Source organism: Fusarium falciforme, chromosome 4 (genome assembly GCF_026873545.1).
Source record: "Fusarium falciforme chromosome 4, complete sequence".
Classification (NCBI taxonomy): Eukaryota; Fungi; Ascomycota; class Sordariomycetes; order Hypocreales; family Nectriaceae; genus Fusarium; species Fusarium falciforme.
Genome location: NC_070547.1, coordinates 1,814,662 through 1,840,576, shown reverse-complemented (window position 1 = coordinate 1,840,576; position 25,915 = coordinate 1,814,662). Strand labels below are relative to the sequence as shown.

General features: G+C 54.3%; 7 protein-coding genes across 7 annotated transcripts; 4 read left to right on the top strand and 3 right to left on the bottom strand.

The window, feature by feature from the left end:
* Window positions 1-4,033: 4,033 nt before the first annotated feature.
* NCS54_00533000 (Hypothetical protein) lies at window positions 4,034-4,744 on the top strand (the record flags this gene model as incomplete). Its single annotated transcript, XM_053150841.1, has 1 exon — window positions 4,034-4,744. One exon carries the CDS (start codon window positions 4,034-4,036, stop codon window positions 4,742-4,744), a length of 711 nt encoding a protein of 236 aa, XP_053006816.1.
* Window positions 4,745-6,048: 1,304 nt separating this feature from the next.
* NCS54_00532900 (Hypothetical protein) lies at window positions 6,049-7,214 on the top strand (the record flags this gene model as incomplete). The annotated part of the gene is made up of 2 exons (XM_053150840.1): window positions 6,049-6,419; window positions 6,479-7,214. The coding sequence occupies 2 exons, from the start codon at window positions 6,049-6,051 to the stop codon at window positions 7,212-7,214; spliced, it is 1,107 nt and encodes a 368-aa protein (XP_053006815.1).
* Window positions 7,215-8,003: 789 nt separating this feature from the next.
* NCS54_00532800 (CFEM domain-containing protein) lies at window positions 8,004-9,217 on the bottom strand (the record flags this gene model as incomplete). The annotated part of the gene is made up of 4 exons (XM_053150839.1): window positions 8,004-8,075; window positions 8,127-8,851; window positions 8,901-9,084; window positions 9,137-9,217. 4 exons carry the CDS (start codon window positions 9,215-9,217, stop codon window positions 8,004-8,006), a joined length of 1,062 nt encoding a protein of 353 aa, XP_053006814.1.
* Window positions 9,218-13,851: 4,634 nt separating this feature from the next.
* On the bottom strand, window positions 13,852-16,690 carry NCS54_00532700 (Ribonucleoside-diphosphate reductase; the record flags this gene model as incomplete). The annotated part of the gene is made up of 4 exons (XM_053150838.1): window positions 13,852-13,895; window positions 13,952-16,400; window positions 16,456-16,613; window positions 16,672-16,690. 4 exons carry the CDS (start codon window positions 16,688-16,690, stop codon window positions 13,852-13,854), a joined length of 2,670 nt encoding a protein of 889 aa, XP_053006813.1.
* An 892-nt stretch (window positions 16,691-17,582) lies between these two features.
* On the top strand, window positions 17,583-19,031 carry NCS54_00532600 (Hypothetical protein; the record flags this gene model as incomplete). The annotated part of the gene is made up of 3 exons (XM_053150837.1): window positions 17,583-17,780; window positions 17,862-18,039; window positions 18,094-19,031. The coding sequence occupies exons 1-3, from the start codon at window positions 17,628-17,630 to the stop codon at window positions 19,029-19,031; spliced, it is 1,269 nt and encodes a 422-aa protein (XP_053006812.1). The 5' UTR covers window positions 17,583-17,627.
* Window positions 19,032-19,126: 95 nt separating this feature from the next.
* On the bottom strand, window positions 19,127-20,653 carry NCS54_00532500 (Hypothetical protein; the record flags this gene model as incomplete). The annotated part of the gene is made up of 1 exon (XM_053150836.1): window positions 19,127-20,653. The coding sequence occupies one exon, from the start codon at window positions 20,651-20,653 to the stop codon at window positions 19,127-19,129; it is 1,527 nt and encodes a 508-aa protein (XP_053006811.1).
* Window positions 20,654-24,144: 3,491 nt separating this feature from the next.
* NCS54_00532400 (BZIP domain-containing protein) lies at window positions 24,145-25,754 on the top strand (the record flags this gene model as incomplete). Its single annotated transcript, XM_053150835.1, has 2 exons — window positions 24,145-24,433; window positions 25,195-25,754. The coding sequence occupies 2 exons, from the start codon at window positions 24,145-24,147 to the stop codon at window positions 25,752-25,754; spliced, it is 849 nt and encodes a 282-aa protein (XP_053006810.1).
* Between the last annotated feature and the right edge of the window lie 161 nt (window positions 25,755-25,915).

Sequence of the window (25,915 nt, the reverse complement as noted above, 5' to 3'; positions counted from 1 at the left end):
AGCCACACGCACGCACGTCTTCTCACGGCCTGTGACAATCAGATCAAAAACCTCACAAGGTATTGCGCGTGGTGGGGTGCTGTTGGGCCGCCGTGACACCATCGGTGCTGGAGCACAGAGTGGTTCCACTCAGCCGCACACTCTGAAGCCCCATTCCTTTTGCTGGGCAGCCTGAGCTGTTGTGTTCTTCCTCCCATCCCTGTCGAGGCTCTTGCCTGCTCTTGCGCTTGCTCATGCCCCCTGTTGATCTGGCATGTGAAAGTGGCTCCTCCTTCCCCTCCACCAAGACAAGACACAGAGTAAGAGACCTTTTTTGTTCATCCACTCTCAGTTTCATCAACCCGTTCGCTCTCCCAACAAAGCAAAAGTCATCTGCCGAGTCCTTTGCCCTTCCATTGCCTGCAGCTATGACATTCAACGCCACGTAACCCTTGGCGTTGATCACAGATTGCGCCTAGCCGCGACGGGTGAGATGTGCTCGTTCTGGTAATTCGGACGGGACTTGGCGCTGGGATGGATCAAATGGATCGGTGATCCTGATCCTGATCCAGGGCTTTCTGCCGGCTTGTGAATCGGAGTATTTTGACCTCGCGTCTTCTCCAACCGGGATCTGTATACACGAGAACCCGAGAGCCAAATGTGAGAACCGTGGAAGCGCCTGCAGCTATACTACACTACAACCTCATTCCTCGTCATGATTGCGTTTCAACCGGATCCCATCCGAGTCCGTGTTGGCGCACAAGCGCTTGGTCAGTGGCTGTCGTCAAGGCGCGCCTCCAATCTCCATCCGCGCCTTATCTCTTCATTCGTCTCCCTTCTCCCTCGTGCTCGGCGTGGAATGGCACAGCGATTGGCTCTCCGCCAACAGATTTGCCCTGTTAGACATGGCGCACAGATATCATCGATGCATTGGATCCAACAAGCATGGAACCGTGCTTCTGCGCCAACCGCTCTCTGCATTGGAGAGTTTGAGCCCAAGTATGCTCAATTACTCACTACTACGACATCTCCAGACGCACCCGCGCGAAAACAAGCCGGATACGGTGTCGTCTCTGGCCGGTTGGCTTGGCTCAAGTCTTCTGGATTGCTGCGTTGAGGCGAAAGCAGAGAAATTGATAAGGGACGTCCCGCCCCCATGCCCAACTTGGCGGGATTCGTTCCAGCTGCTGCCGCGGCTACACGACGATATCAGGCACGAGCTTGATGGATGGCCTCGGGTGCCAAGCCAGGTGGTCGAGGTTGATTCTAGAAAAGCGGCCCTGTTCTCGGTCGCTTAGTCCCGTGGTCACGAATTCGCTTCCTATTTCAACCTCTTCTCCTTTGCCGCATCACGTTGATGGCATCGCCAATGCCTTATCGACCGACCAAGTGCCCCACGGAACCCTTGTAACCCGGACTGAACCCCCCTGCTGCGTGGCATGCACCTCCGGCGTTCCCCTGTCGCTGGAGTCGTCAGTCCCGCGATGCGATGCCCCACGGCCCACTGGCAGCCACATTCACATGTCAAAAACTTGACCAAATATTGCTGCTGTTGTCGCGATGCGAGACACTGCCAGGCCAAGCAAGGGATTCAAACATGTCCCCGGAAGCTTCATACGAAAAAAGCAGGCCAATGGGACCGGCCGTCCGTCCCTTGTTGTGTAACCCTCCGACAGCCGGTCCCGGTTCCTGATGCATCGGCCTCAATCATGAGCCTCGAGTAACGGACCTGGCTCGGAGCACCGACCAGTGCTGATAATGGCATGTTCGACGACAGGCCGTCACCTCATCCGCTCGTCCATCACGTCCTCGACCTGTGTGTTTGCTCGCGCATTGGATCGCTTCTGTGAGTTTCGCGACAGATGGTTTCGCTACATGGAAACGAAGTCGCAATGAGGTGACGACTGTCGGGAGAAAGGGTCCCTTCCCCGTGGAGTTTACCCCATGCGCAACTGAACTTACTCTCTTTCTAGGTAGGTGATGGGGCATTATCCGAGACCGACTATCTTAGATCCCGCATCTCCAAGTTTACTGTACACTCTCCGGCTTTCATTTCTCGGCGCGTCCTCGACAGAGCAGAGCCAGCCTGGGGCATGCCGGGTAACCGTGTCGGTGAGGTCTTCCCGGAGCAATCTCCCGCGATCGACTTGGCGAGTGAGGACACAGACACGCCATCATTCCTCTTGGGCGGGCGATGCAGATTTTGGAAGGAGGGGTGACAAACGCTACGTGCAACATCAACAGCGCCGCTCGACCAATTTCCAATGAGGGCTGACTGCAGAAACCTTAAGGGCCAAGGTGATTGATTGTATGGTTTCCGATGAGTCCGGCGTGGACTTTTGGATGCTATACCCTGCTCTGTTGGTTTCTTTTTTTTTTCTCCCTGGTATCATGCAAGGCTTTGATCGCGTTTCTTTTCCCATCTCGGTGAGCATTGAGGAGAGCCTGCTGACTTGTCCGTGATGTGTGTGCCATAAAACGCAAATCTGGTCCGACATGTCAACGGTCAACCAAGCAAACATGCATGCTCCGATGGTCGCTAACGATACTCGACACTCTGCATGCACAGTCGGGCGCTGGGACGGCACGTGGCTGAGTCCTTCTTGGGCAGATGCAGGTTTCGATGTTGAATGAAAATCATGCCCTGCCGCGATGGTTCAACCCCAGGGTGATCAAGGCGACAACCTCAGCCAGCTGGTGTGGGGCAGGTGTTGACCGGTCACTCCCTGCATTGGGCTAAGAGATAGCCCTATGTAGGCGTTGTAGATCTGGCTGCTATCTCTCTGGTTGGCGAGGACCCCCAAGATACAAAAGCCCCTCGAGTCGGCGTGTTTCCGAGCTTTGCAGTTCATGGTCGGCGGTTCCTCGAACATAAGCGAGGCAAGTTCGTTCTGCATGGACGCGGCGCAAGCCATGAGAACGCCTCGCCAGCGCATTGCTGACAGTGAAGAGAAGAGTTGACAAGCCGCCGAACTCTGGCTGCCATGGATCCGAGATGATCATTGACGAGCACTACCCGGGCTTTGCTTCATGATTGGCTGGGTTTCAGGCCTCGGGTTAATCAACCATGGGAACTAGTGGCATCGGGAGGAAGAGGTCCGCGAGCATATGGTTTGCACATGTTTGTGGCATCAAGGAGTGAGGAATTGAAAGATGCCAACTTCCAGATCAAAGTGTATCACTTCCTTGGCATCTGTGATCACCCAGCCCTGAAACTCTGTATAAATCAGGTTGTGAGTATCATCTCGAAGTATTCACGTATAAACTTGCTACCCTATACCATTACATTAGACTTGGTGGCGAAGCAACCCATCAAGCACAAGCATGTGAGCCACGTCTTCTATGAAGAGGTAGATGTGTTGTAGTTGGGAGTAGTTATCGTATGTGGATGGATACAAAGAAACCATGCTTGTGTTCCCTCGGCCGTATTCATTCTGACGGGTTGTTTGTTGTCGTGATATCGGATTTACTACGTTGAACAACATATCGAGGAATTACACAACAGCCTAGGGAGAAGCCATATCTGCCCTTGACTCAACGCTAGGCCGCACTAGAAACAATCACATCAACGGAAAACTGATAAGCATACATTGTCTCAACTTCCCGGTGAGTTTGATGGCTGGCACACTGGGCGCCTACGTCCCGTGCTCACATGGCCCAAAGATAGTCGCCTTCCCGAGCAGCCATTTGATCTTCCGGAGCAAAATGCGAAAGATCGCTGCTGTTGGGGTGTCAATTAGGTGGCGTGATTGGGCACGCGGCTGTCCGCTGACCTCTTTTTCAACACCAGACCCTAGTTTGCTCTGCCTATCATGAGGGCATGATGGCTTCATCGCCGTGTAATCGCTGGGCTTGTCCGCCACAAAAGAAAAAGAAAAAGAGGAAAAAAAAAAAAAACGAGGCTGGCGGGTGAGACATGATATCTCGCATGTATAAGCCAAGCCCCTTTTCACGCTCGATTTGTATATATATAAACTTGAACCCGACTGTCTTTCCGTCCATCTTCTCTATCGTCTTGTATAATAGCGACTTGCATTATGATGCTTGACGGAAAATGAAGTTCCACACACCCCTCACTTGGATACTTCTCGCCTCCCCCTCGCTCAGTCAAACACCTGGCAACGAGACTCATCTCCAGTGGTCGATATGCGATCGCGATCCGGAGACGGTGCTCGAGAAGCTGGGCGATTATGTTCGCCCCCCATATAAGCGGAACCCAATCACCTACTTTGACACACTGCCCCCGTCACATGCCCAGGAGGGCGTCATGTTTCGCACAAAGATAAACAAGGGCTCGCCATTTTCCGTTATAAAGGTGCGCTTCAACGAAAAGCCAATGTACACGCCGCCGACAGCCGAGTGCGTGTGGGATCGCTACGGTGATCGCGTGCTGTATACATGTGGCGAGCGATACTCGCTGAGCGGGGAGAAGCGCAGGATCTGGAGCGACGAGCAGGTGCGTTTTGCAGAGACGTACCACGAGATCAACTGGGATGGACTCGCCCCGTATGGACCGTTTCCAGACGGCAAGTGGAAGATAGAGATCCTGGGTCGCAAGGCCAAGCTGGATGATGTCGAGGCTGGGACGTTGCACCTGATGGAGATTGAGATGTCTGTATATGAAGATGAAGCTGAGTACATGTATCGGAAGGTCACTGAGTATCTTTTTGGACATGGAGTGGTACTCTGTAATCCGCAGTCACCCAAGACTCTGCGACTATTCCATGAGATGGGCTATCTAGGGGATGAGGTGGAGGAGCTGTAGTAAGGGTCTATTCAAGAGGGAGGAAGTAATGTGTATTCGAGGATGTGGTTCTTTTGGGATTCTAGGTACAGCCTTTTCTTTCTTGCAATCACTGACGTGGACTTGCGACTGGCCTCCCAGGGTCCAGCACTGCGGCGTTATGTGGCACTGGCTTTTACTCTGCCGGCATTGTGGCATAAACCCCGAGTCTATCTGCCGTGATATCCTCTGCAAGAGGCGGAGTTACATATAGCACAAGCTGCGCCCATTCGTCAAGTCTTATCAGCCTCTGTGCTTTGATCTCGACAAAGTCCGAAACCGGGAGAGGTGCTGTCCTCCATTCGACTAGTCAGTCTCAGAGTTTGTGAGAACCTTGAAGTGATAGCTGCTGTATATGCTCAAGATCCCTTAAGAACACACTAAGCTACCGACAGTACGAGTCACTGGCTAGATTTGACTGAAGAGTGCCATCGCTTCAGTATCCATGCACACGACGTAAGCTGACCAGCAGCGCATGATGGGCACACTCAGCTGTCATGATGGACCTGCATGCAACTCATCCGCCGCTTATCGATTAGCAGCCGAGATATCAGATCATGATGCATGATGCACTAGAACGCCGTTTCTTGTGGCCAGGTTTCGATGCTAGACCGTTTGCTAAGAGCCCACACCCATCATGGGTAAGGGAGGTATCCACTGTTGTCATGATGTGGCTGCTGGCGTCGATGCAACCTCGGTTTTATCGCCTGGGTACTTTATCGTCGATAGGGTTTATATGGGGTATTTGCCAATTTACTTGTATTTGTGACTTTCAGACTTGAACGTCAACATATTCGGTGCATGTTGGTGATGCTCGTTTCTGGTGGTTTCAAGTGTGGTTCCTGATGCAACGCGAAGCACTTCATAGCGATTGATTAGACTTGACGCAAAGAGCAGAAACGAGAACCTCCTAGTATATTCTATATAACCCCCTCAAAAAGCCAAGAAACCTCAAAATCAATATGAAAAGAAGCGAGCACTTGTTCAGCTCCAGGAATGAAAGAAGCCCACCAACCATCTCGTCACCCTTAGTAATCGCGCCTCTTTAGCCGACGATTGGGTCAGCCTTACCAAACCACAAGCGCAAGCCTCTGCTGATGTAAAAGTGACAAACCTCACCAACTTTTTTTCTCCACCAGCCGAATCGCAATGGGCAATTGGACAATGAAGCTGCTTCGACGTATTTCTAACCCGTCGTCGCATTTGTCTTTGCTTGGGAAAGCATCTTCTCATCGTTACCCCTCTCGCATCTATTTAAGTCCCCCTCGTCGGCCGCCGTCTTGGACATGACCCTCTTTCGAAACACCATCTCCATCACAATCTCACTCTTGGTTGCTCTGACTGCCATTGTACTCTTCCAGCATCGTATCCAAGACACCGCGACTGTCGCCTTTGAGTTTATAAAGACGCTTGCCCCCGCTGCCTTTTTGATCTCCAACAACAAAAGAAACACAAACACAAACACCGACCACCACCTCTACGCCACAGAAATGTCCGTCACTCGAGCTGTCCGCAAGGTCTTCCTCGCCATTGAGCAGTCCGAGGGTGCTGGTGCCCGCGTCCGACGCTCAATTGGCACTCCTCAGCTGCGAAACTTCTCGCCCTTTCTCATGCTCGACCACTTCTCCATCAAGCCCGGCGCTGGTTTCCCTGATCAGTATGTGTTCCTCCATTAACCCCCCCCCACTTCCCGTCTCATCACTAACACCCCCAAAGTCCCCACCGAGGCCAGGAGACCATCACCTATCTCCTCGAGGGCGGCGTTGACCATGAAGATTTCGCCGGTAACAAGGGCACCATCCATGCCGGTGACCTTCAATTCATGACTGCTGGCAAGGGAATCGTCCACAGCGAGATGCCCGCCCAGAACTTTGACACCAACGTCGGTCTCCAGCTGTGGGTCGATCTGCCCAGCAACCTCAAGGCTTGCGAGCCTCGCTACCGTGATCTCCGTGCCTCCGAGATCCCCATCGCCAAGGTCGACGACGACCGAGTGACAGTCAAGGTCATCTCCGGCCAGAGCCACGGCATCGACTCCGTCAAGGACCTCGCCTACACCCCCGTCTGGATCCTCGACATTGAGATCCGCCCTGGCGGAAAGATCACCCAGCCTCTTCCCCAGAACTGGAACGCCTTTGCCTACACCCTCGAGGGCGACGTGATTGTTGGAAAGGATGACCAGCGCCGAGTCGTTGAGCAGTTCCACAACATCGTCTTTGAGCCCCAGGGCGACGTCGTCCACTTCGAGGTTGACCCTGACGCGACCAAGCCTGCGCGACTGGCTCTTATTGCTGGCACCCCTCTCGACCAGCCTGTCGTCCAGTACGGCCCATTTGTCTTGACTTCCAAGGAGGACGTGGCCAAGGCCCTGTTCGACTACCAAACCCACTCCAACGGTTTCGAGCGAGCAAAGGACTGGGAGAGCGAGATTGGAAAGTCCATGTTGCACTAGAATGGCCCTTGAAAGGCCTTTAAGTTCCCACCACAGGGACAGGCGTTGTTGGTACGGGGTTTAAAGTTATCGGTCTTTACTTGTTGTTTATGATATCAAAACTGCGAGCGTCTGAACTGGAGAGCAGCAGGCTCACAGAAACCTGCTAGTATTTAAATAAGAATCTACTTGAATGTCTACATAAATCATTTCGTAACAATCATGTGCCTGTTCATGTCCTAGCTGGAGACACACCCCTAACTGAGTTCATCCAGCTCAAGACCCAACCCTTCACATGTCACACAAGTCACCTCTCACAGCATCAGGAAACCATCGTGGTCAAAAAGATTATCTATTAATGTTTCTCAATGAATGCGAGAAGAAAAATCCTCCACCGAAGTCAGGCCGTAGGCCGGGTATCACGCTCCCTAGAACCCATGTGTTGCTCTGAGAGATGATACACGTCTTGCGCGACGGCATCACAACGTCTGCCGTCTCCCGTCGTCATCTCCCAAGTCAACGCCCCTTCCTCATCGCCACACTCAACATCGAGATCCCTTCCCTCTAGCATTTCGTCGTTTCCATTACAACGAAAGATAAGCCGTATGCGTCATTAAAACCTCCCAAAAACCGAACCGTCATCTTCATTCACCTCGTTTTCATTTCTCCTTTCCGAAGATCGTCCCGAAGCCGAATTCCTGCACCGAGGAAATATGTTACGGGGTCCCAAAGATCGAGGTACAGACGGGAATTATGTATCAAACATGTGCAACGTGAAAACATCAAGCATTAGGCAACAGCATCCCTCATTTACAGAAGGAGCATGGCAAGACCGGCGGCGGCAAGGACGCCAGCAGGGGCAGCGGTCATCTGGGGAACAGCCTGCGATTTGGTTAGTGGTTGATATCAGAGCAGTGAAATGGGAATACGTACAGCGTTGCCAGTGCTAGTGGTCTCGCTGGCCTCACCAGTGCCAGTGGCAGTACCAGTCTCACTGGACTCGCCAGTCTCGGTAGAACCCTCAGTCTCGGTGGCAGTAGAGGCTTCAGTAACGGTCTCGGTGGCGGAACCGGTCTTGACAGTCTTAGTGGTCAGAGTTCGGACGATCTCAGTGCCATCGGAAGTGAGGGTGGTGACATCGGCCTCCTCATCAGTAGCAGTCTTGGTCACCAGAGTGCTGACAATCTTAGTGCCGCCAGAGGTGAAGGTGGTAACGTTCTCGTCCTCGTCGGTGGCAGTCTCAGTCTCCAGGGTTCGGACGATCTCGGTACCGTCAGAGGTGAAAGTGGTAACTTGGGCACCAGCTGCACCGATGGTGGTCTCGCCGGTGGTGGTGACAACATCACCATCAGAGTTGGTGAAGACGCTGGTGTAGGTTGACACGGTCTCCTCATTCTCAGTCTCACTAGCGGCACCGATGGTAGTCTCGCCAGTAGTAGTGACAACATCACCATCAGAGTTGGTGAAGACGCTGGTGTAGGTTGACACGGTCTCCTCATCCTCGGTCTCACTAGCGGCAGCGCTGATGGTAGAAACGGCAGAAACGATGGTGGAGTCACCAGAAACAATGGTGCTGAGGACGGTTCGGACAATGCCAGTAGCAGTGGGTGTGGCGGAAACGGAGCCAGAAGCGCCAGTGGTGATCGCAACACCAGCCTCTGCGAAGAATGTCAGATGCATGTATGTCAAGAGGGGCGATAAACTTACGGCGGCAGATAGAGAGACCGTACTCCAGAACCTGAGCGGCCTGCTCCTCATTGCAAATAGCACGAGAGCAGTCACGAAGACCGTAGATGAAGTTCTGGTTAGTGCAAAGGCACTGAAGATCGCCAGTGTCACAGCCAAGCTCCGAAGACTTCTCAGCACTGATCATGTTGCCGGCACAGGTTTGCTATAAAAGGTCAACAAATGTTTAGACTTCCAGTTGCTCAGACAAAACTTACACCACACTGGGGAAGGTCACCGGCGCTCTGAGCAACAACGGTGGCGGCAAGGCCGAAGACAGAGAGGATCGTGGACTTCATCTTGACGAATGTGCTTGTTGACGAGTCGATGGAAAGTCGAGGTCTGCTGGCGAGTTAGTTGAGTTCAGGGAAGCCTTGTTAACGAGAGAGATGGCGTGAACGAAGGTGGGTGTGAGGGAGATGTGAACACGGGCTGGGCCAGGGGATATAAACGTGGGATGAGTGAATCACTGCGGCAGTGCAAGCAGCTTTACACTTGAAAAATCAAGCGGACCGGAGGCCTGCTCCTGAAAACGTAGACGGTGTTTGCGTGAGACAAGGCCAGGTAATCTGTACCACAATACGTATGGAAGTGCCGAGAGGAACGAGAGCGGGAATTGGGTAGCCTGGGGCTTGGGAACACCATGTAATGCAATCTCCAGTCTCGATGCCCCAGCGCGAGAGCACAAGGACCGAGCCGAAATGAGGCAAGAATGACGGGAAGGGAACAATGCCAGCAGCACCGAAGGCGGAGCTGAGCAGAGACGAGGCGGTAGGATCGCGACTTACCGTGATGGTAACTGATATGTGACTGGGGCACAAACGAAGGCGTTGGACTCGAGAGAGTGCGAGAGCTGAACTCAAGGGAGAAGCGTGTGAGAGGATGCGGAGGTGTAGGAATGAGAAAGTTCTCGAGGCTGGTGATGAGAGGTGTAACAAGAGGAAGGGCGAGGAGGAGCCGTTGTTTTAAAGACGGGAAGGAGGGAGGGAGCGCAGCAACCAGAATCTTGGCGGGCACTTGCATGCAGTGCTTGCCAGCTGCGAAGAAAGTGCCAACCAGCCTAGTGAACTGGGGTTCCCGGGTTGGCACTGGCGGTCTACTTGGTACTGGCAGGGAAGGAAGGCACGGCTTGAGCTTGCACAGATGCACCTCAGTCTCGAAGCTCGTCACAAGTGGGCACCTATCTCGAGGAGGCGGCCGGGAGTGGCCAACGCTAGTAGCAAGCTCCAGCTGCTGGAGCTAAAGGTACGTAGTACCTCAACTCCACAAGCCGGCCGGCCTGTGTAGACAACCTCGACGGGAGGCCCCCCATGTTGACTCTGATGTGGGTTTTCTGCGGAGATTCTTGTCAATGACGAGAGTGAATCATTGAGCCAAGCAATCACATCTGCCTAATTCCCCTCGGTGCGCAAACTGAAAGCCAGAGCAACATCAACCAAGAATGTGTTCGACAGAGCTTGCTGCTGTCGTCCGCGAGCGATACACATGAGGTCAGACCATGGCCGGCAGGCGAGGGTGACCCCTGCCAGCATTTACGGCCCCACCAAACAGGCTAGGTACCAGATAACAACTCATCCACGTCAGATGGTGTAAGTCCCGTTGTTTGTTTTACATTAGGTGCCCAGTCAATGTATCCGTACAGTGCATTGTCATGCCCAAGAACTCTCAACTTGGAGGCTGGGACGTTTGACTTTTGACAGGTAGAAGAGGGATCCAATCTGTTACGGCAATACAGCGGGGAGCAGACGCCAGATCGTCAATGGCACCCGTTGTCGAGGAAGCAAGCTGCAGCCAGACAGAAGAAGGAGGGAGCGAGCTGGCAAGCCGCGCAAAAGAAAGAAGGTTGGAGGGAAGGCGTGGCAGGCAGGCTGGGATGCAGCCTCTCTCGCTGTCCGCTGGCCGGGCTGCCACGCTAAGATCGCCCGCCCACCACCCACATCGGCACCCACATCACGCCTGCCAGGGATTGGGAGCTGGAGCCATGGACGGGCCACAGCCCGACGATTCTCTCGGCCGGACGCTAAAACGGATCTCTAGCTCTCGACGCCGCAACGGAAGCCCCAAGCCCCCAGTCACCGGTTTCGTCTGTAGTCCCAGCACAGCTGGAACAAGCGGGAAATTCTGTCCAAAAAGTGCCGACCGACAAGCTTCGGGTAGCTTCCAATTTGGCCGATGTTGCAAGTCTCAGCAGAGACAAGATCACGGATGTCTGTCTGGAGAGGCTGGCCGAGCCGCTGGGGCAAACCCAATGACGAAGCTCTCGACAGAAACCTCTGATCAAGGCAGGACCCCATACGCCCAGCCGGAAGACGGCCACAGCTAAGAGAAAGGTCGGCGGACATGACGACCACTGCCCCTCGTCCCCTCGCACGGGAACCTGAAGTGAAGTGGTCGACAGCATGCTCCTGCCACCCAGCAACGAAACAATCCGCCACGGCAACCACTCACAGCATCAGGAAAGAAGCAAGCAATCGCGATCAAGTGGTACCGTTTCAAATCTAGACCCTATCCCGGCTTTCACCTCCATCAACCACCCATAACACGTGTGATATGGCATATTTCTCGCAGTACCAGGGAAAAAAAGCAAACCAGCACCATCCTTCCAAGTGTCCAACCCTCGACAATGAGGTCAGTTGTCGTCGGCCGATGGCCCTACGGCTTCGTCCGATTGGCCAATTACCCCTGCTCCAACCACCCTTGCTCGCCCACCGCAGCCACCAAGTTGAGGTCACCGACCAGCCTCTGATTCCCTGGCAACCGGAAAGCGGAATCATCTTTTCGCGGGGAGCTTTTTTTGTTCGATTCAAGATTCTCGTTCATGATGTGGTGTGCCCCCATGTCTAAGGTACAGATGTCGGAAGCAAGGTACAGCAGGATGCCTACCGAACCTGATTTTCGGGTATCAACACGGATTTGCTAGGTCTGCCAATTATTCCGCCTCCGGTCATTTTCGCTTTCGTCCTTCCATCAGGTTTCTGACAAAGTCTACAGCATCATTCCCCCGAAGCCAGGAAAGTTGCGCTCATTTTCCGCTCGAATCAATCAAACGATAACCCCACACAACTCCTCGCCTGCCCGCGCCGTCCCACTCGTCAACATCAAACTCAATCGATGCCTTGAGTTCCCTCCCTTGTTCAGCTGGCTGCGGGTGGCTCTGGAGGGACCTAGCCACTCCACTGCTAGACTGTTCAAGCCACTCAAGCCACAAGCCAACCGAGCCAGGGGCCCGGCTAACCGGTGCGACTTGATGTCATTGATCGGACCATGATCGGTTTTGCGACCGCCCAAAGCCAAGCCCGACGTGGCCTGTCGAGCTGGACCAGGCAAGCCTCCATCCAACGTCACTCACCACACCCGGCTCCCCAGATTTCGATCTACAATGCTACCATACCGTCACGATGACGGTCTGAGGACCGGCAGCGCGGCAGCGCCGTCCTGTGAGCCAACGGACGATGCCTGATTATCAGCTCACTCGTTTCATCTCTCTGTGTTCCGGCGTCACCATTTGCACTGACAGGGCCTTCAAGAGCGGACGAACATGTCGCTGCGCCTGATCCTAGACCGCTCCTCCAAAATCGAGAGACCAAGGCACAAGTGCCAAGACAGTTGGACAACTGACACAGGTAATCGATGTGGCTGAGTCTCTCTGTTGTCTCGCGATCTCCCTTCTTTACCCGCTCCTTGCAAGAGATCCATCATACTCAGGCCTCCCTCACAGCATGAGAGATTGTTCCTCTGTGATCTCTGCGATGGCGAGATTGGTACGCTTCTTGAAACAAGCAATCATTTCCAAAGTCACCCAAATTGAGTGCAGCCAACCCACCCTGCAGCTGCGCGACCCGTGCCACCTCGTGGGCCACTGGTGTGTGCAGCTTGCAGGCCTTTTCATCTCGACTCCTGGTGCACAACTGCGATCGCTGTGATGAGCCCCTTGATCTGAGCCCAAGTCGTCTGTCCGTCTGCATCGCCGACCCTGTGCCTGCCCAGCGTCTTAGACAAAAAATCCGAGCGTGAGCGTCCGCGTCCAAAGGGAGGACTAAGGTAAGGGGCCGTGGTCGCCCTTGGGACTCACAAGGCTAGGCCGTGGTGGATCACCACCCTCTTCAGCTGAGCTTGCACAGTCCGTCTCTGCACCAGCCTCGAAAGGTGCTGCAACCACCATTGGTCTTGATCCACCTTGCGTTGATGGGCCTGGCCGAGACCATCGCTTCCAGCATCCCTGAATGCTAACAGACGCTTGTCTCACTTTTTTCTCTCTGAATTTTGATAGCCGGCAAGTTGTCCATTCCCCTCTGGCGGTGATCCCGATGCCTCTCCAATGCTGGCTAGCTAGCCTCATTTTATTGTTGTTGCTCGGAAATATTGTCGAGGAAGCAGATGGCATTCGATGCCATATCCTATTTGACCCTCACTCATGCCTATCACAGAGCAAGCACTAAAGATATTGTCTGAGCTTTAACGTGTGGGTTGGATGAAAAGCCATAAGAAATAATGGATGCCTTACCCCAGACCTTCATATCCCACTACCACGTTGCTACTCCGTGCCTACTCTACAATCAACGAAAGACATCCGTGGATACTGACGAAGCCCTGCCTTTGCTGGACAGCTAGCCTCAGTGGTATGCCATACCAGTAGGCCAGCAGCAGTCATCACATCACAATCATGCTCAGAGGGATTCAATGGTATCTTTTTTTTTGGTGACGCGCAAGCATCAATACTCACTATCTAGACGCGAATCAAGTATTACTACAACAAATACCAGAACGAGCCGACCCAGTCCAACTCGCAATATAACCTATGCAACCTACTCAAGCAAATACCCAGTGCCGATCCATTACATTTCTCTGTCCGTCATATCATGCTTCCAACCATGCCTTCATTTTCATCTCATCGATTGTCATTAACACACATTCCGCCAGCAGTCCGTGTTGTTTAGCCACTGCACATGACGCAGGACTCGGGGTTCTCAATGCTGCCTGTAAACCATCAGATTAGCGTTGTCATTCACCTAACAAGGCATTGCGTCACTTACACTGCAGGACAGCATCTGAGTAGATGTCACGCTCACGCTCCTCGCTATCCTTGTCCTGATCCTCAGACTGCTCGCTCTTCTTGAGACTCAGTTCTTCCTCCTTGACCTTCTCAGCAGGCTCGGTAGGGAGGGCCTTGGGGCTGTCACCCTCCTCGGGGTCAGCCTTGATGGAAGGTGCCCGGCCGGGAATAGCAGAGGCCTGGCCTCGAGGGTTGCCAGAGGCGGCGGGCCTGCCTCCGTTCAGCGAGGCCCCAGAAAAGGACGAGGGCGACGAAATGAGATAGCTGGAGCCGGCGGGGGGAGCGCGCTTCTTTAGTGGTCGGATCTGGGCCGAGTTGGTGTCGGCGACCTTGAGAGCTTGCTGATCGACAGTGAACTGAATGGGGGCAGCGGCAGCCTGCGTTCGCAGGTAGTACATGCCCGTCTTCAGACCGAGCTTCCAGCCGGCAAAGTGCATGCTGGTGATCTTGCCCATGGTGGGGTCCTTCATGTGGATGTTGAGAGACTGGGACTGATCAATGAAGGCACCTCGGTCGGCGGCCATCTGGACGACCTGGCGCTGAGAAATCTCCCAGACAGTCTTGTAGAGAGCCTTGACCTCGGCGGGGATGTTGGGGATGTTCTGGATGGAACCGTTCTCAGCAATGATTCGGTTCTTCATGGAATCCGACCACAGGCCCATGTCGACGAGATCCTTGAGCAACCAGGGGTTAACGACCTGGAACTCGCCAGCAAGGACACGACGCTGGTAGATGTTGGAGGTGTAAGGCTCGAAGCACTCGTTGTTACCCAGGATCTGCGAAGTGCTGGCAGTGGGCATGGGGGCAAGCAGCAGACTGTTGCGAATACCATGCTCCTTGACCTGCTCCCTGAGAGACTCCCAGTCCCAGAGGTCAGAGGGCTTCACGTTCCACATGTCGAACTGGAGGATACCCTCGGAGGCAGGAGAGCCCTTGAAGGTAGAGTAGGGACCCTCCTCCTTGGCCAGCTGCACGGAAGCAGTAAGGGCAGCATGGTAGATGGTCTCGAAGATCTGCTTGTTCAGCTCTCGAGCCTCAGGAGACTCGAAAGGCATGCGTAGAGCAAGGAAAGCATCGGCAAGACCCTGGACACCGACGCCAATAGGGCGGTGTCGCATGTTGCTGTTGCGAGCTTCAGGAACAGGGTAGTGGTTCACATCGATGATCCTGTTCAGGTTGCGAACGACAGTCTGTGTGACCTCGTGCAGCTTCTGGAAGTCATAGCAGGCCTCATCGTAGTTGATGAACGAGGGAAGGGCGAGAGAGGCAAGGTTGCAGACAGCAACCTCATCAGGGGCACAGTACTCGATAATCTCAGTGCAAAGGTTGGAGCTGCGGATGGTACCCAGGTTCTTCTGGTTACTCTTGCGGTTGCAGTGATCCTTGTAGAGCATGAAGGGGTTACCAGTCTCGGTCTGAGCCTCGAGGATGGCGTACCAGAGCTTCTGGGCCTTCATGGTCTTGCGACCCTTACCGGCCTTTTCATACTTCTCGTACAAAGCCTCGAACTCCTCACCGTAGCAGTCGGCAAGACCGGGACACTCGTTGGGACACATGAGGGTCCAGTCACCGTTCTTCTCGACACGCTTCATGAAGAGATCGGGAATCCAGAGGGCGAGGAACAGGTCGCGAGCGCGAACCTCCTCCTTGCCGTGGTTCTTGCGCAGGTCAAGGAACTCAAAAACATCTGCGTGCCAGGGCTCAAGGTAGATGGCAAAGGCACCAGGTCGCTTGTTGCCACCCTGATCGACGTATCGGGCAGTGTTGTTGAAGACACGGAGCATGGGGGTAACACCGTTGGAGGTACCGTTGGTACCGGCGATGTAAGAGCCAGTGGCACGGATTCGGTGCACGTTCAGGCCAATACCACCAGCCATCTTGGAAATCATGGCACAGGTCTTGAGAGTATCATAAATACCCTCAATACTGTCCTCCTTCATGTCGACAAGGAAGCATGAGGAGAGCTGAGGCTGGGGAGTACCCGCATTGAAGAGGGTGGGGGAGGCATGAGTGAAGAACTTGCTCGACATGAGGTTGTAAGTCTCGAGGACACGCTCAATGTTGTCACCCCAGATGCCGACAGCCACACGCATGATCATGTGCTGGGGACGCTCAACAATCTTGCCATCAATCTTGAGGAGGTAGGATCGCTCAAGAGTCTTGAAGCCAAAGTATTGGTATTGGAAGTCACGGTCATAGACAATGGCGGAGTCTAGCTCCTCCTTGTGTCGCATGACGCACTCATATGTTTCTTGGGAGATCATGGGTGACGCCCGGTCGTTCTTGGGGTTGACATAGTGGTAGAGGTCGCTCACGACAGCGGACCATTGCTTCTTGGTCTGCTTGTGGAGGTTGGAGACGGCAATACGGGCCGCCAGGATGGCGTAGTCGGGGTGGGTGACGGTCATGTACGCAGCAGTCTCGGCAGCCTGTGAGGTCGAGTCAGCTGGCTGCAGAAGCAATCATGATGGAGATGGGACTTACGAGATCGTCCAATTGGACAGTTGTGACACCACCGTAGACACCCGAGATGACCTTCTGGGTAATGGCAACAGGGTCAACGTGGTCCATGTCAAGGCCGTAACAGAGCCTCGAGACACGGGCGGTGATCTTGTCGAACTGGACGCGCTCCTGGCGCCCATCTGAGAGATTATCAGCTATCATGAGAGCCATCATGACCAGATTCAAGTCAAAACATACCGCGCTTTCTGACGAACATGATGGCGGTGGGTGAGGGAGGAGGAGGATGAGGAGAGGGCGGGATGAATCGGATGCAAAGCTAATGCAAGGCTCTTCCCTGCTTATAGGAGCAGCTACAAGAGAGAGCAGCGTCCAAAGATGTGTGACGCTTGAAGAAGAGATGAAGAATTATCCAGAGTCTGGCGGTTGCTGTGGTATGTCGAGGAAATGGGGGATGCAAAATTGGCGTGGAGGTCGAGGGAGGTTTTAAGGGAAGGCGCGTCTTGGAGACTGCCCGGACGCGACACCAACTTTTCTTAGCGCGACAAACAATGAATGAATGACAGGCGTCGCAACAGCAGCAACCTATTAAGCACGCCCCGCCTGCAACCTCAGGCAACGCCCCAGTCAATGGACGCCTGCGACAGCCCGAGACGCCCGACTAAGTCCGCCGATTTCCGTGCAAAACAGGGATCAATCGGGCTCGTCCGGCCGCAGCTGAGACGGTGAAGCATCTATATTCCACTATTTCATGCATTTCTACGTCTTGGAAGCATGAGCTATCCATCATGGCTCTCCGATGTCGCGGGACCTGAATGCCCCCCTGGTTCCCCTGCGCGTTGCCGGAGTGGTGGTGGGGTTCCGATGGGGGGTAAGACACTGGCGCGCGAAGTCACGTGGATGAATGCACATTATTAATTGAATAAGAGTGGGGCCTAAGAAGCGCGTCAACCTCTCGTAAGCCGCGACTGAGCTCGGACGCCGCCAACAGGTTGACGGGAGGATGAGTGAGACCTTGGGACGAAAGCGTTAGAGTGAGGTCAAGCAGCCAATAAACGTCGTGCAACGGAACCAGACCAGGCAACAGCTGTGCCTTTTTTTACATCCTGGAAAGGAAAGACAGAAGAATACCTGAGGTTACGGTTCCAGGGTTTCGAGTGACTCAACCTTCAGAGTCAAAGACTACGTTCGGGTCCATGATATCGAGACGCATTCTTCTTCGTTTTCAACCTCCGTCCAAGACATTTGCTTCCTCCGCCTTTTCGCCGTCAAGGTTTCGCACCATGGCTTCAGCAGCTTCACCGCCTGAGCCCGTGAACGGCTCCGGCTACACACCCAGATACATCGATGTATGTGCTCTGACCTATATCCGACCCCACTGAGATATTTCCGATCCGAGATATCACTGACACGCGGCAACTGTCCAGTAGATTGGTATCAATCTCACCGATCCCATCTTTCGAGGGCGATATCATGGCAAGGAGCGACATCCTGATGATCTCACCGCTGTTATTGGCAGAGCTCATGAAGTTGGCTGCACGAAACTCATAGTTACTGGTTCAGACTTGGGCAACTCCCGAGATGCTCTCAAACTTGCTGAAGACTATCGTGAGTCTCCCTCAACCTGGTGATGCACAGAACAGATCTAACCATCACATGCAGCTGGGTCCGTTTATGGAACTGCAGGTATCCATCCTTGCAGCAGTGCAGTCTTCAGTGAAGCCGGTCCCTCCCACGAGTCTGAGCACACGCTGCCATGCAATCCCGACCCCTCAGCCCCAGTCTCGGAGGAGCATCCTCCCTGCTCAACAAAGACGGAGAAGCTCATGGCGGACCTGACGTCACTTGTGACTGAAGCCCAAGCTTCGGGCAAGAAGAGCCTCGTCGCCATGGGCGAGTTTGGCCTCGACTATGACCGTCTGCACTATTGCTCCAAGACCATCCAGCTTCACTCCTTTGCCGCCCAGCTCAAGGTGGCTGCCTCGATAAAACCCCAGCTCCCGCTGTTCCTGCACTCTCGCGCTGCTCATGCTGACTTTGTCCGTCTACTGAAGGATGCCTTTGGAGAGAGGCTCGAGAGGCTAGAGAAGGGAGGTGTGGTGCACAGCTTTACCGGCACAGCAGAGGAGATGCGAGAGCTCATGGACCTTGGATTGTACATTGGCATCAACGGCTGCAGCTTCAAGACTGTCGAGAACTGTGCTGTTGTCAAGGAGGTCCACCTCGACCGTCTCATGATCGAGACGGATGGACCCTGGTGTGAGGTTCGACCGAGCCACGAGGGATGGAAATACTTGATCGAAAAGAAGCCTGCCGCCGAGAATGAGCAGAATGGTACTGCTGTCGCTCCAGAGCCTGCTCAAAAGCCACAGAAGCAGAACAAGAAGAACCAGAAGAAGGCGCCTGAAGTCCCCGAACGATTCAAGGTCGTCAAGAAGGAGAAGTGGGAAGAGGGAGCTATGGTCAAGGGACGCAACGAGCCCTGTACCATCGAGCGCATCGCCAAGATCATTGCTGGTATCAAGGAGGTCAGTGTTGAGGAGGTTTGCGAGGCCGCCTGGCGAAACACCGTGACGGTATTCGGACTTGAAGAAAACTAGGAATTAGACGGGAGCCTGTTCCGTCGTGGGGTATCAACGATAGAAAAAGACATAGACCATGCGCCGTTATAGATCCAAAACCGCCCGTCCATTTATCACATACCCGAGCCCTTGTGTCCCCGTATCCTGCCATGCCTTACAAGCCCTGTCGTCACGCCTTCTTCTCCCGTCATCCACCCCGGCATTCTTTCGCCATCCACTATCCCCGCCTCGACCAGTTGCCGTACACCAGCCCACACGTGGGAGCCGTTGAACGTTATCTTGACTGTTGGAGTCCATCGATCCGAGTTTCCCCCGTCTTTTCTCGCGTCATCGTCGCCGGCGTTGGCTTCCCGAATAACGGCATCAATCTTGCTTCGTCGACGGCTTGCAGCCCCTGTCGCCGCATCGTCATCCTCCCCTTCCTCATTCATAGGCTCATCCACGTCCGTATTCGTTGAAGGGAATGGGTCCTGTATCACGATATCCACTCTCTCCACGCCCTTCCCGTCCGTCACGATGCCTGAGTCGCCAAACCGTGCCTTGGCCGTCAACTTTGCTCTTTTCGCAGCTCTTTGAGATTCTGTTAATTGAGCTCCGCGTTTCTGGCTTAGGCTGGAAGATGACGACTCCCTGGAAAGTGGAGGAGTTGGAAGAATGGTATCCAAGGGTGATATTTTGTTGGACTCATCGGCATAGATGCTCCAGCCGCCCCCCGCAGCATTGGTGCGTCCAGATCCCTTCTTCTCTAAGAGAGCGTCCAAGTTCTTGCTTGTCAGGTTGCTAGCTTTGAGCGTATACCGTTCGCGAGGTCGCGAGAGGGCCTTGGGGACTCCATCCACGATTAAACTCTGCAAGCTCTTGGACTCTCCAAATCCAATGGGACCAGTAGCCTGTGATTTTGTTATGTACAGCGCGGGTGAGCCATCTGGAAAGGCAATGTACACAGTCCTGGAAGAGTCGAAATTGGCGGCCGTCCCTGAAGAATTCCGACTCGACAAAGCAAAATCTGTGTTGTAGGGGGAATCAATGACGAAAATCCGCAAGAGTAAGACCGGCAGATCCCTAGGCCGATGAAAGTGATAATGCGCTTTTACGTCGGGTAGCACCTGGGATTGAAGGTTCTGTAGAAATGTTGAAGGGTGAAATCGGGGAATTGTGAGGCTTTCCCGATCAACTTTGAGGACTTCCTCCTCGTCGGCGTTCTGTGAGGGTTGCCTGAGAGGTAGGATCTGATAGGCCGACCATTTCTGAGAAGTAGGATTTTGCTCAAAGAAGGCCAGATCCGCCATTGCCAGCTGATATAGCGTGAGACCCAACCTCCAGTCTCCTTCCAGGATTCGGTTAATCACATCGCGTTTTGACCCCTTTTGTTGTTGCATGTCCAGATAAAGCTGCTGCAGTTCGTCGATAGACTGGCAAGGGGGATAAATGTCGTCGGTCTCCTCATCCTCATCCTCATCTCTCCTCTCGATGTAGGGAATGGCATTAGCAAGACTCCCATCGTCGAGCCAGTCCAGGGCAAGAGATATGAGCGACTCTCGTGACAGGCGATTGAGACTCTTCAACACAGCCGGATTTGAAGCATCGACGCGAAGAGACGACGGCAATCTGGCCGTTGTTGGGACTGAGAAGCGGGCCATTGTTGTTTGTTGTTTGAGAGGCCCGGTTACTTGACAGGCATGAACAACCACAATGCGGCGCAAGCAAGGTTGAAAGGTTGAGCAAAACAACAAGGCTGCCCCGCTGGCCCAGACTGGAGATCAGATGTGAGTTAATTTCCAAGATCCTGCAAATGAACAAATATCGATGCTTTGATGAGTCGCGACACATTCATTCAGTCGCGTCGCAAGGCCTACCAATGATGGCCACCTCGTGAGCACGGGCCATCTGTGGCTCAAGTGGGCTCAGTCACGGTTAGGTCATGTGATCATTCACGTGCCTATGTGTTCCAAGCGAATTCCCCGAAGCTGGGAACAACGTCTGGAAGTTCTACAGTAATGCATGCCATTCATGGGTGCCTCATCAAGAGCCCAACCAATGGACTGACACCGATGTGATTTCATGGAGGTTGTCCTCCGCTTGTTCTCGGGATTGCAGCCTCTCAAAAGGAGACAAAGCCATCTCGGCTCTAACGATGGGTCGACTCGGACGTGGGCATGGTCTGACTCGGAGATGCGGCCATCCTCCTTCGATTGGTCCAGGACCTCTGGTGCCTTGTCTTGTTCCTCGGGACACTGCCAGCTTTGTTCCACCTCCACCGTCAAGGGATTCCCAGAATAGTCTCGATGAATTGAAAGGCACGGGACTGGCTGAGCCCAACGGGACAAGGGATGAAAAGATTAAGAGGAGGGCGCTTGGGCCTCAGGGTCCAGAAACCCTACAATGCCACTCATGATGATCTCGAGATGGTGAGGCAAACTATTGACGACACAGCAGGCCATGGAGGGAATTGATTTCCGCCCACACGTCAGGATTCCCTCTGAAAGCCCCCACGCAGCACAGAGGCAGGGGGTATGACGTTTCCTCGTCGAGGTTGCAGATCCGACCGGCAGATGCGCGAGGACCATCAAGGGCAAAGGGTCGCATTTGCAGGCTCAAGAATAAAGTGTGTGTGGGTGGAAAGCTGTGGGAGCTATTGAAGCTGTGTGAGCGTGTGCCTCGGAACAACACACGGTCCATAAACGGAGGTCAAGCTCCTTGATGAGATGTGTCATGGCAAATTCCAAGGAGCTGGGGCCGCAGACAAGCGAGACACCGGGGAGACTTGCTTCTGGAGAATGATTCCACAGGTTAGATGCTGGGGCCCCAATTTGTCGGGGAGTTCGGAAAATGGGCGGGATTTGTGGGTGATGAGGACGAGGATTGGCTCGTGGAGACTTGTTTGATAATGTCGTCTCTTCATCACCTCCAGGCGACAAGCAACAAAGATGAACAGGGCTCCTGCGGCTGGCAGACTCCCCACGCGCACACAGGGAATGACCTCCACTGTGCCTAGCCCAATGGGCTAAGATCAGCCGCAAAAGCGCACGAGGGTGTCTCTGAGGCTGGATCGTATGCGCATGGAGCGACAGGACAGGGGCTTCGTTGACGGATGTCTCAGAGTGTCACGAACGGACAGCGTGGGATCCGTTGGAATGACCAAACGCCGTTAATTATGGATTCACTGAGTGGGACGCAGCTGTGAGTGAATCTTCGGGGAGTCTCTTGAACGGCGAACGGTACCGTGCCATGTTGCACCCGATGTGGTGGATGTCGGGATGCAGATCCTCGAACTACTTTGTCTTTGACATTGAAGTGTCGTGGGATGTTTGCGTATGCCTTCCTGCTCCATGAGTTTTCGGTCCGGGCAGAGTTTTTCTGTGCAGGGAGCAGGAAAATCAAAATTGTGTGCGCGATATTCATTCACCGACTTGGAGGCTCCCGGTGCCGGACACTAGGATGTCTTGGGCGCCATACTTGGAATAATACAGTTAGAATCGACATGGTTGACTCGTCTTGGGCAGAACGAACTCCCCGAAGGCGCCCGGTTTTGCCACTGTGCTGGGAGAGCTGAAGGGAGAAGACTGTTGGCTGAGAGCGCTGGCTGGCTGGCTGGCTGATTGTACCTGTGCTCCCACTTTCCGCGTGGCTAACGCTAGCTTCACGCGACCCTGAACGCTTTGCCGAGTTTGTTTCCCATGCTGCTGTGCCGAGCTCTGCGCGGTTGTAAATGCTGGGATGTTCTCCTCTGACAGCGTGCTACTGCTGTACGTACGTGTTAGTAGTATGAGGTGAGTGGAGTGCTGTCGTCTGTCCCAAACCACGGACGAACCCCGAGGACGAACAGGCAGAGACCGGGTTGGAGTGACCTGGCATGACCTCGTACGGGATAATCACTCATACGAATCGAGAGATTGGTGCATATTATGGTGACAGGTCTGGATCCCCAGCATGACGGAGAGGTTACCCGTGAAATAAAGAGGGAAAAGAACCCACGCGCGCCCACTCTCCAGATCCAGGACGGCATCAAAATCTGCAGACAAGCGACAGGGGGCGGGGAGTTCAAGTGAGTCGGCGTGTGTGAGCATCCCAACGCAGGGTCCCGGTTGTTCATGGGTTTGGGTTGGGTGTGGTGCCGTTGACGTGGGGGGATCCATCTTGAGCCTGTGAGAGGGGAAATCCATGACGGCGCTCTCATGCGTGATTGTTAAGCAATCCCCAGGTACTCGGGTTTGTAAGCAGCGGCTGCAACTCTGCCTTTGTTGCGCTGAGGGGTATTGAGGCATGAAAGGGGAAACGCATTGAGCCGTCATTGACGAAAAACTTTGAGTCTATAGATGTAAAGATGAATGAATGAGGGAGTGAACAACACGAGATGGACAAGAGATGCCATCCCAGGTGCCTGGGATCCAGCCCTTTGCCTGGATCCAAGGATGATGGATGGGTGGTGGTCCATTGGATTTGCCAGGATTGCCAAGGCCCAGGCCGCCCACGCGGAAGATGAGAGAGTCCATTACAGGGTCACCTCGCTTCAATGGGCCGCTAGACCTCTCCAGGCGCACCACCGTGGCCACCCATCCCACATACTGTTCTCTCGCTGTCCAGTCGCCGCCGGCTGCTCACTGCCCACTACCCACTCTGCCCACTCCATCCGCTAAACCCACTGGCACCTGGTGCGGTAGGTGGCTTCGGCGGCAATCGGCCTCGCCAGAGGCGTCCACTTTGAGCAAAACCAACCTTGCCCGCCCGGGTCCAAGCACTCGTTCCGTTCGTCGACGTTTCCTTCTTCCTCCACTTCCTCCCCCAACATTCGAGACTGACTTCTTCTTCTTTTGACCTCGAGGAGACAGACGCCCAGCGAGAATAGACTTTTTTTGCCGCCGCCGACGACCAAGACGACGACAACACTCGATGCCGACAGCAAGCCTCGCCCTTTGTCGCCGCGATATTCATTGAGTCACCAAAAACCAGGCCCGACAAATTTGTCCCGCAAGCCCGCACAAACCCCGCTCCCTCGCTATTTATTTTTTGAGTGAGTGAGCCGCTTTCGGCCTCGAATCTTGGACAGCAACTCGACGCCAACTACCTGAGCAAGAGGAGGAATCTTTTTCCATTTATTCGTTCCAAGGTCCAACAGGCCACATCAGTCAAAATGTCCAACTACAACGGCCGCCGCGGCCCCAATGTGTCGCAGTATCTTCGCGACCTCAATGCCATCAACCGCCAGGAGACTTCCAACGACGAGCCCTTCAACATGGAGGAGGACCTTGCTCTGTTCACCAACACCCAGTTCTTCGACTTTGAGACTGGCCAGAACACCGACTACCAGGCCCATCCCGTCAAGACTGACATGGAGGCTCCCCCGAGCACTTCGCCTTCCGACGGCATGACCCCGGCTCCCTCTGTCGTGGGCGACCTCTCCAACTTTGATTTCATCCAGGGTGAGTTTTACCGTCTACGTTTTGTGTCGAGATTCAATTCCCGGAGGACTGGGGACAACTGCCGAGGGAGGGGAGTGAGAGGTTGTCAGGCTGGGGGTGAGAGTGAGGCACAGCGAGCGAGTTATGGGCATCATTTTTCATCAAGGTTAGCAGAAATATTGTCGTTTCAATATTTCTGCAACTGAAATGAGAATGATATGACCAGAAACCCGTGCGTTTCCCCGTTCTCTCATCTCAAATCTGCAACTCTCGCCTCTCCTCGCGGGGAGATTGCATGGTCACGATCCAAGCGGACGGGCGAGAATGATACATCTCATGCTGGTCCCTGATGGGAAACGAGCAGCGCCTCGACCGCTTCACTAACCGGCCAAACCCCCACCTCCTCTGAGTCTACCCTGTCGCCTTGTGTGCATGGCGCCCTTTTGTCATTGGGACATAGTTGTCTCCTCCAGATGCAGGCCTGCTCGAGGGTGGCCCGCCTCGGGGGGTCAAGCTTGATCTCAGTGGCTGGGCGGGCGATGGTGTCTATGGTGCAATATCTCGTGATCTGCCGACACCGATCACGACATCGCCTCTCATCCCTGCACCTCACCCGTCCCTTCCCAAGTTGGCAAGGCCTCTTCCCCAGGCCTCATGGCCTCTGCTTCAACATCTACTATTCTTCAATCGTCCATGTCTACCTACTATCTTCTTCTCCTCTGCCTCTGGTCATGACATTTGACTATTTGTTCCCACTTGGACTGACCACCGAACGATGGCAGGTGAATTTAGCTTCCCCGAGTTTACCAGCGCCTATCCGTCGACCCCCTTGAACGGCTTCGCGGATGGTGCTCAGAACTTCCAGGCCATGCAGCCCAACCCTTCTTCCGCCTATCAGCCCGTCCCCCAGCAGCAGCAGCAACAGCCTGCCCACTATGGCCAGCAACCCGCCCCCCAGTCCGCTGAGAAGCGCAAGTCTGAGAGTGGCCCCGGCGCGGGCCGCTCCCTGAGCTTTGAGGAAGCCTCCCGCCAGGCTGCCGAGGAGGACAAGCGGAGGCGCAACACGGCCGCCAGCGCCCGCTTCCGCATCAAGAAGAAGCAGCGCGAGCAAGCCCTCGAGAAGTCGGCCAAGGAGATGTCGGAGAAGGTCACCTCCCTCGAGAGCAAGGTGCAGCAGCTCGAGATGGAGAACAAGTGGCTCAAGAACCTCCTCGTCGAGAAGAACGAGGGCAACGACGAGATCGTCACCCTGTGGAAGGAGTTTGCCGCCTCCAAGACTGGCGGCGACAAGAACAAGCCCGAGTCAAAATCCGACTCCCCCGTCAAGGAGGAGACAAGGTAATCCGATCGTCAACAACAAGCGACACACAACTCTCGGTGCGGCGCAACGACAGCTTACGGGAAACATGTGTGATGCGGATCTCGGGAGGCCGGCGGCGTTCTTCTGTCTGGGTTGCATCAAGTGGACGGGGTGGTGGCGTTTGATTTGAATATTGCGAGACC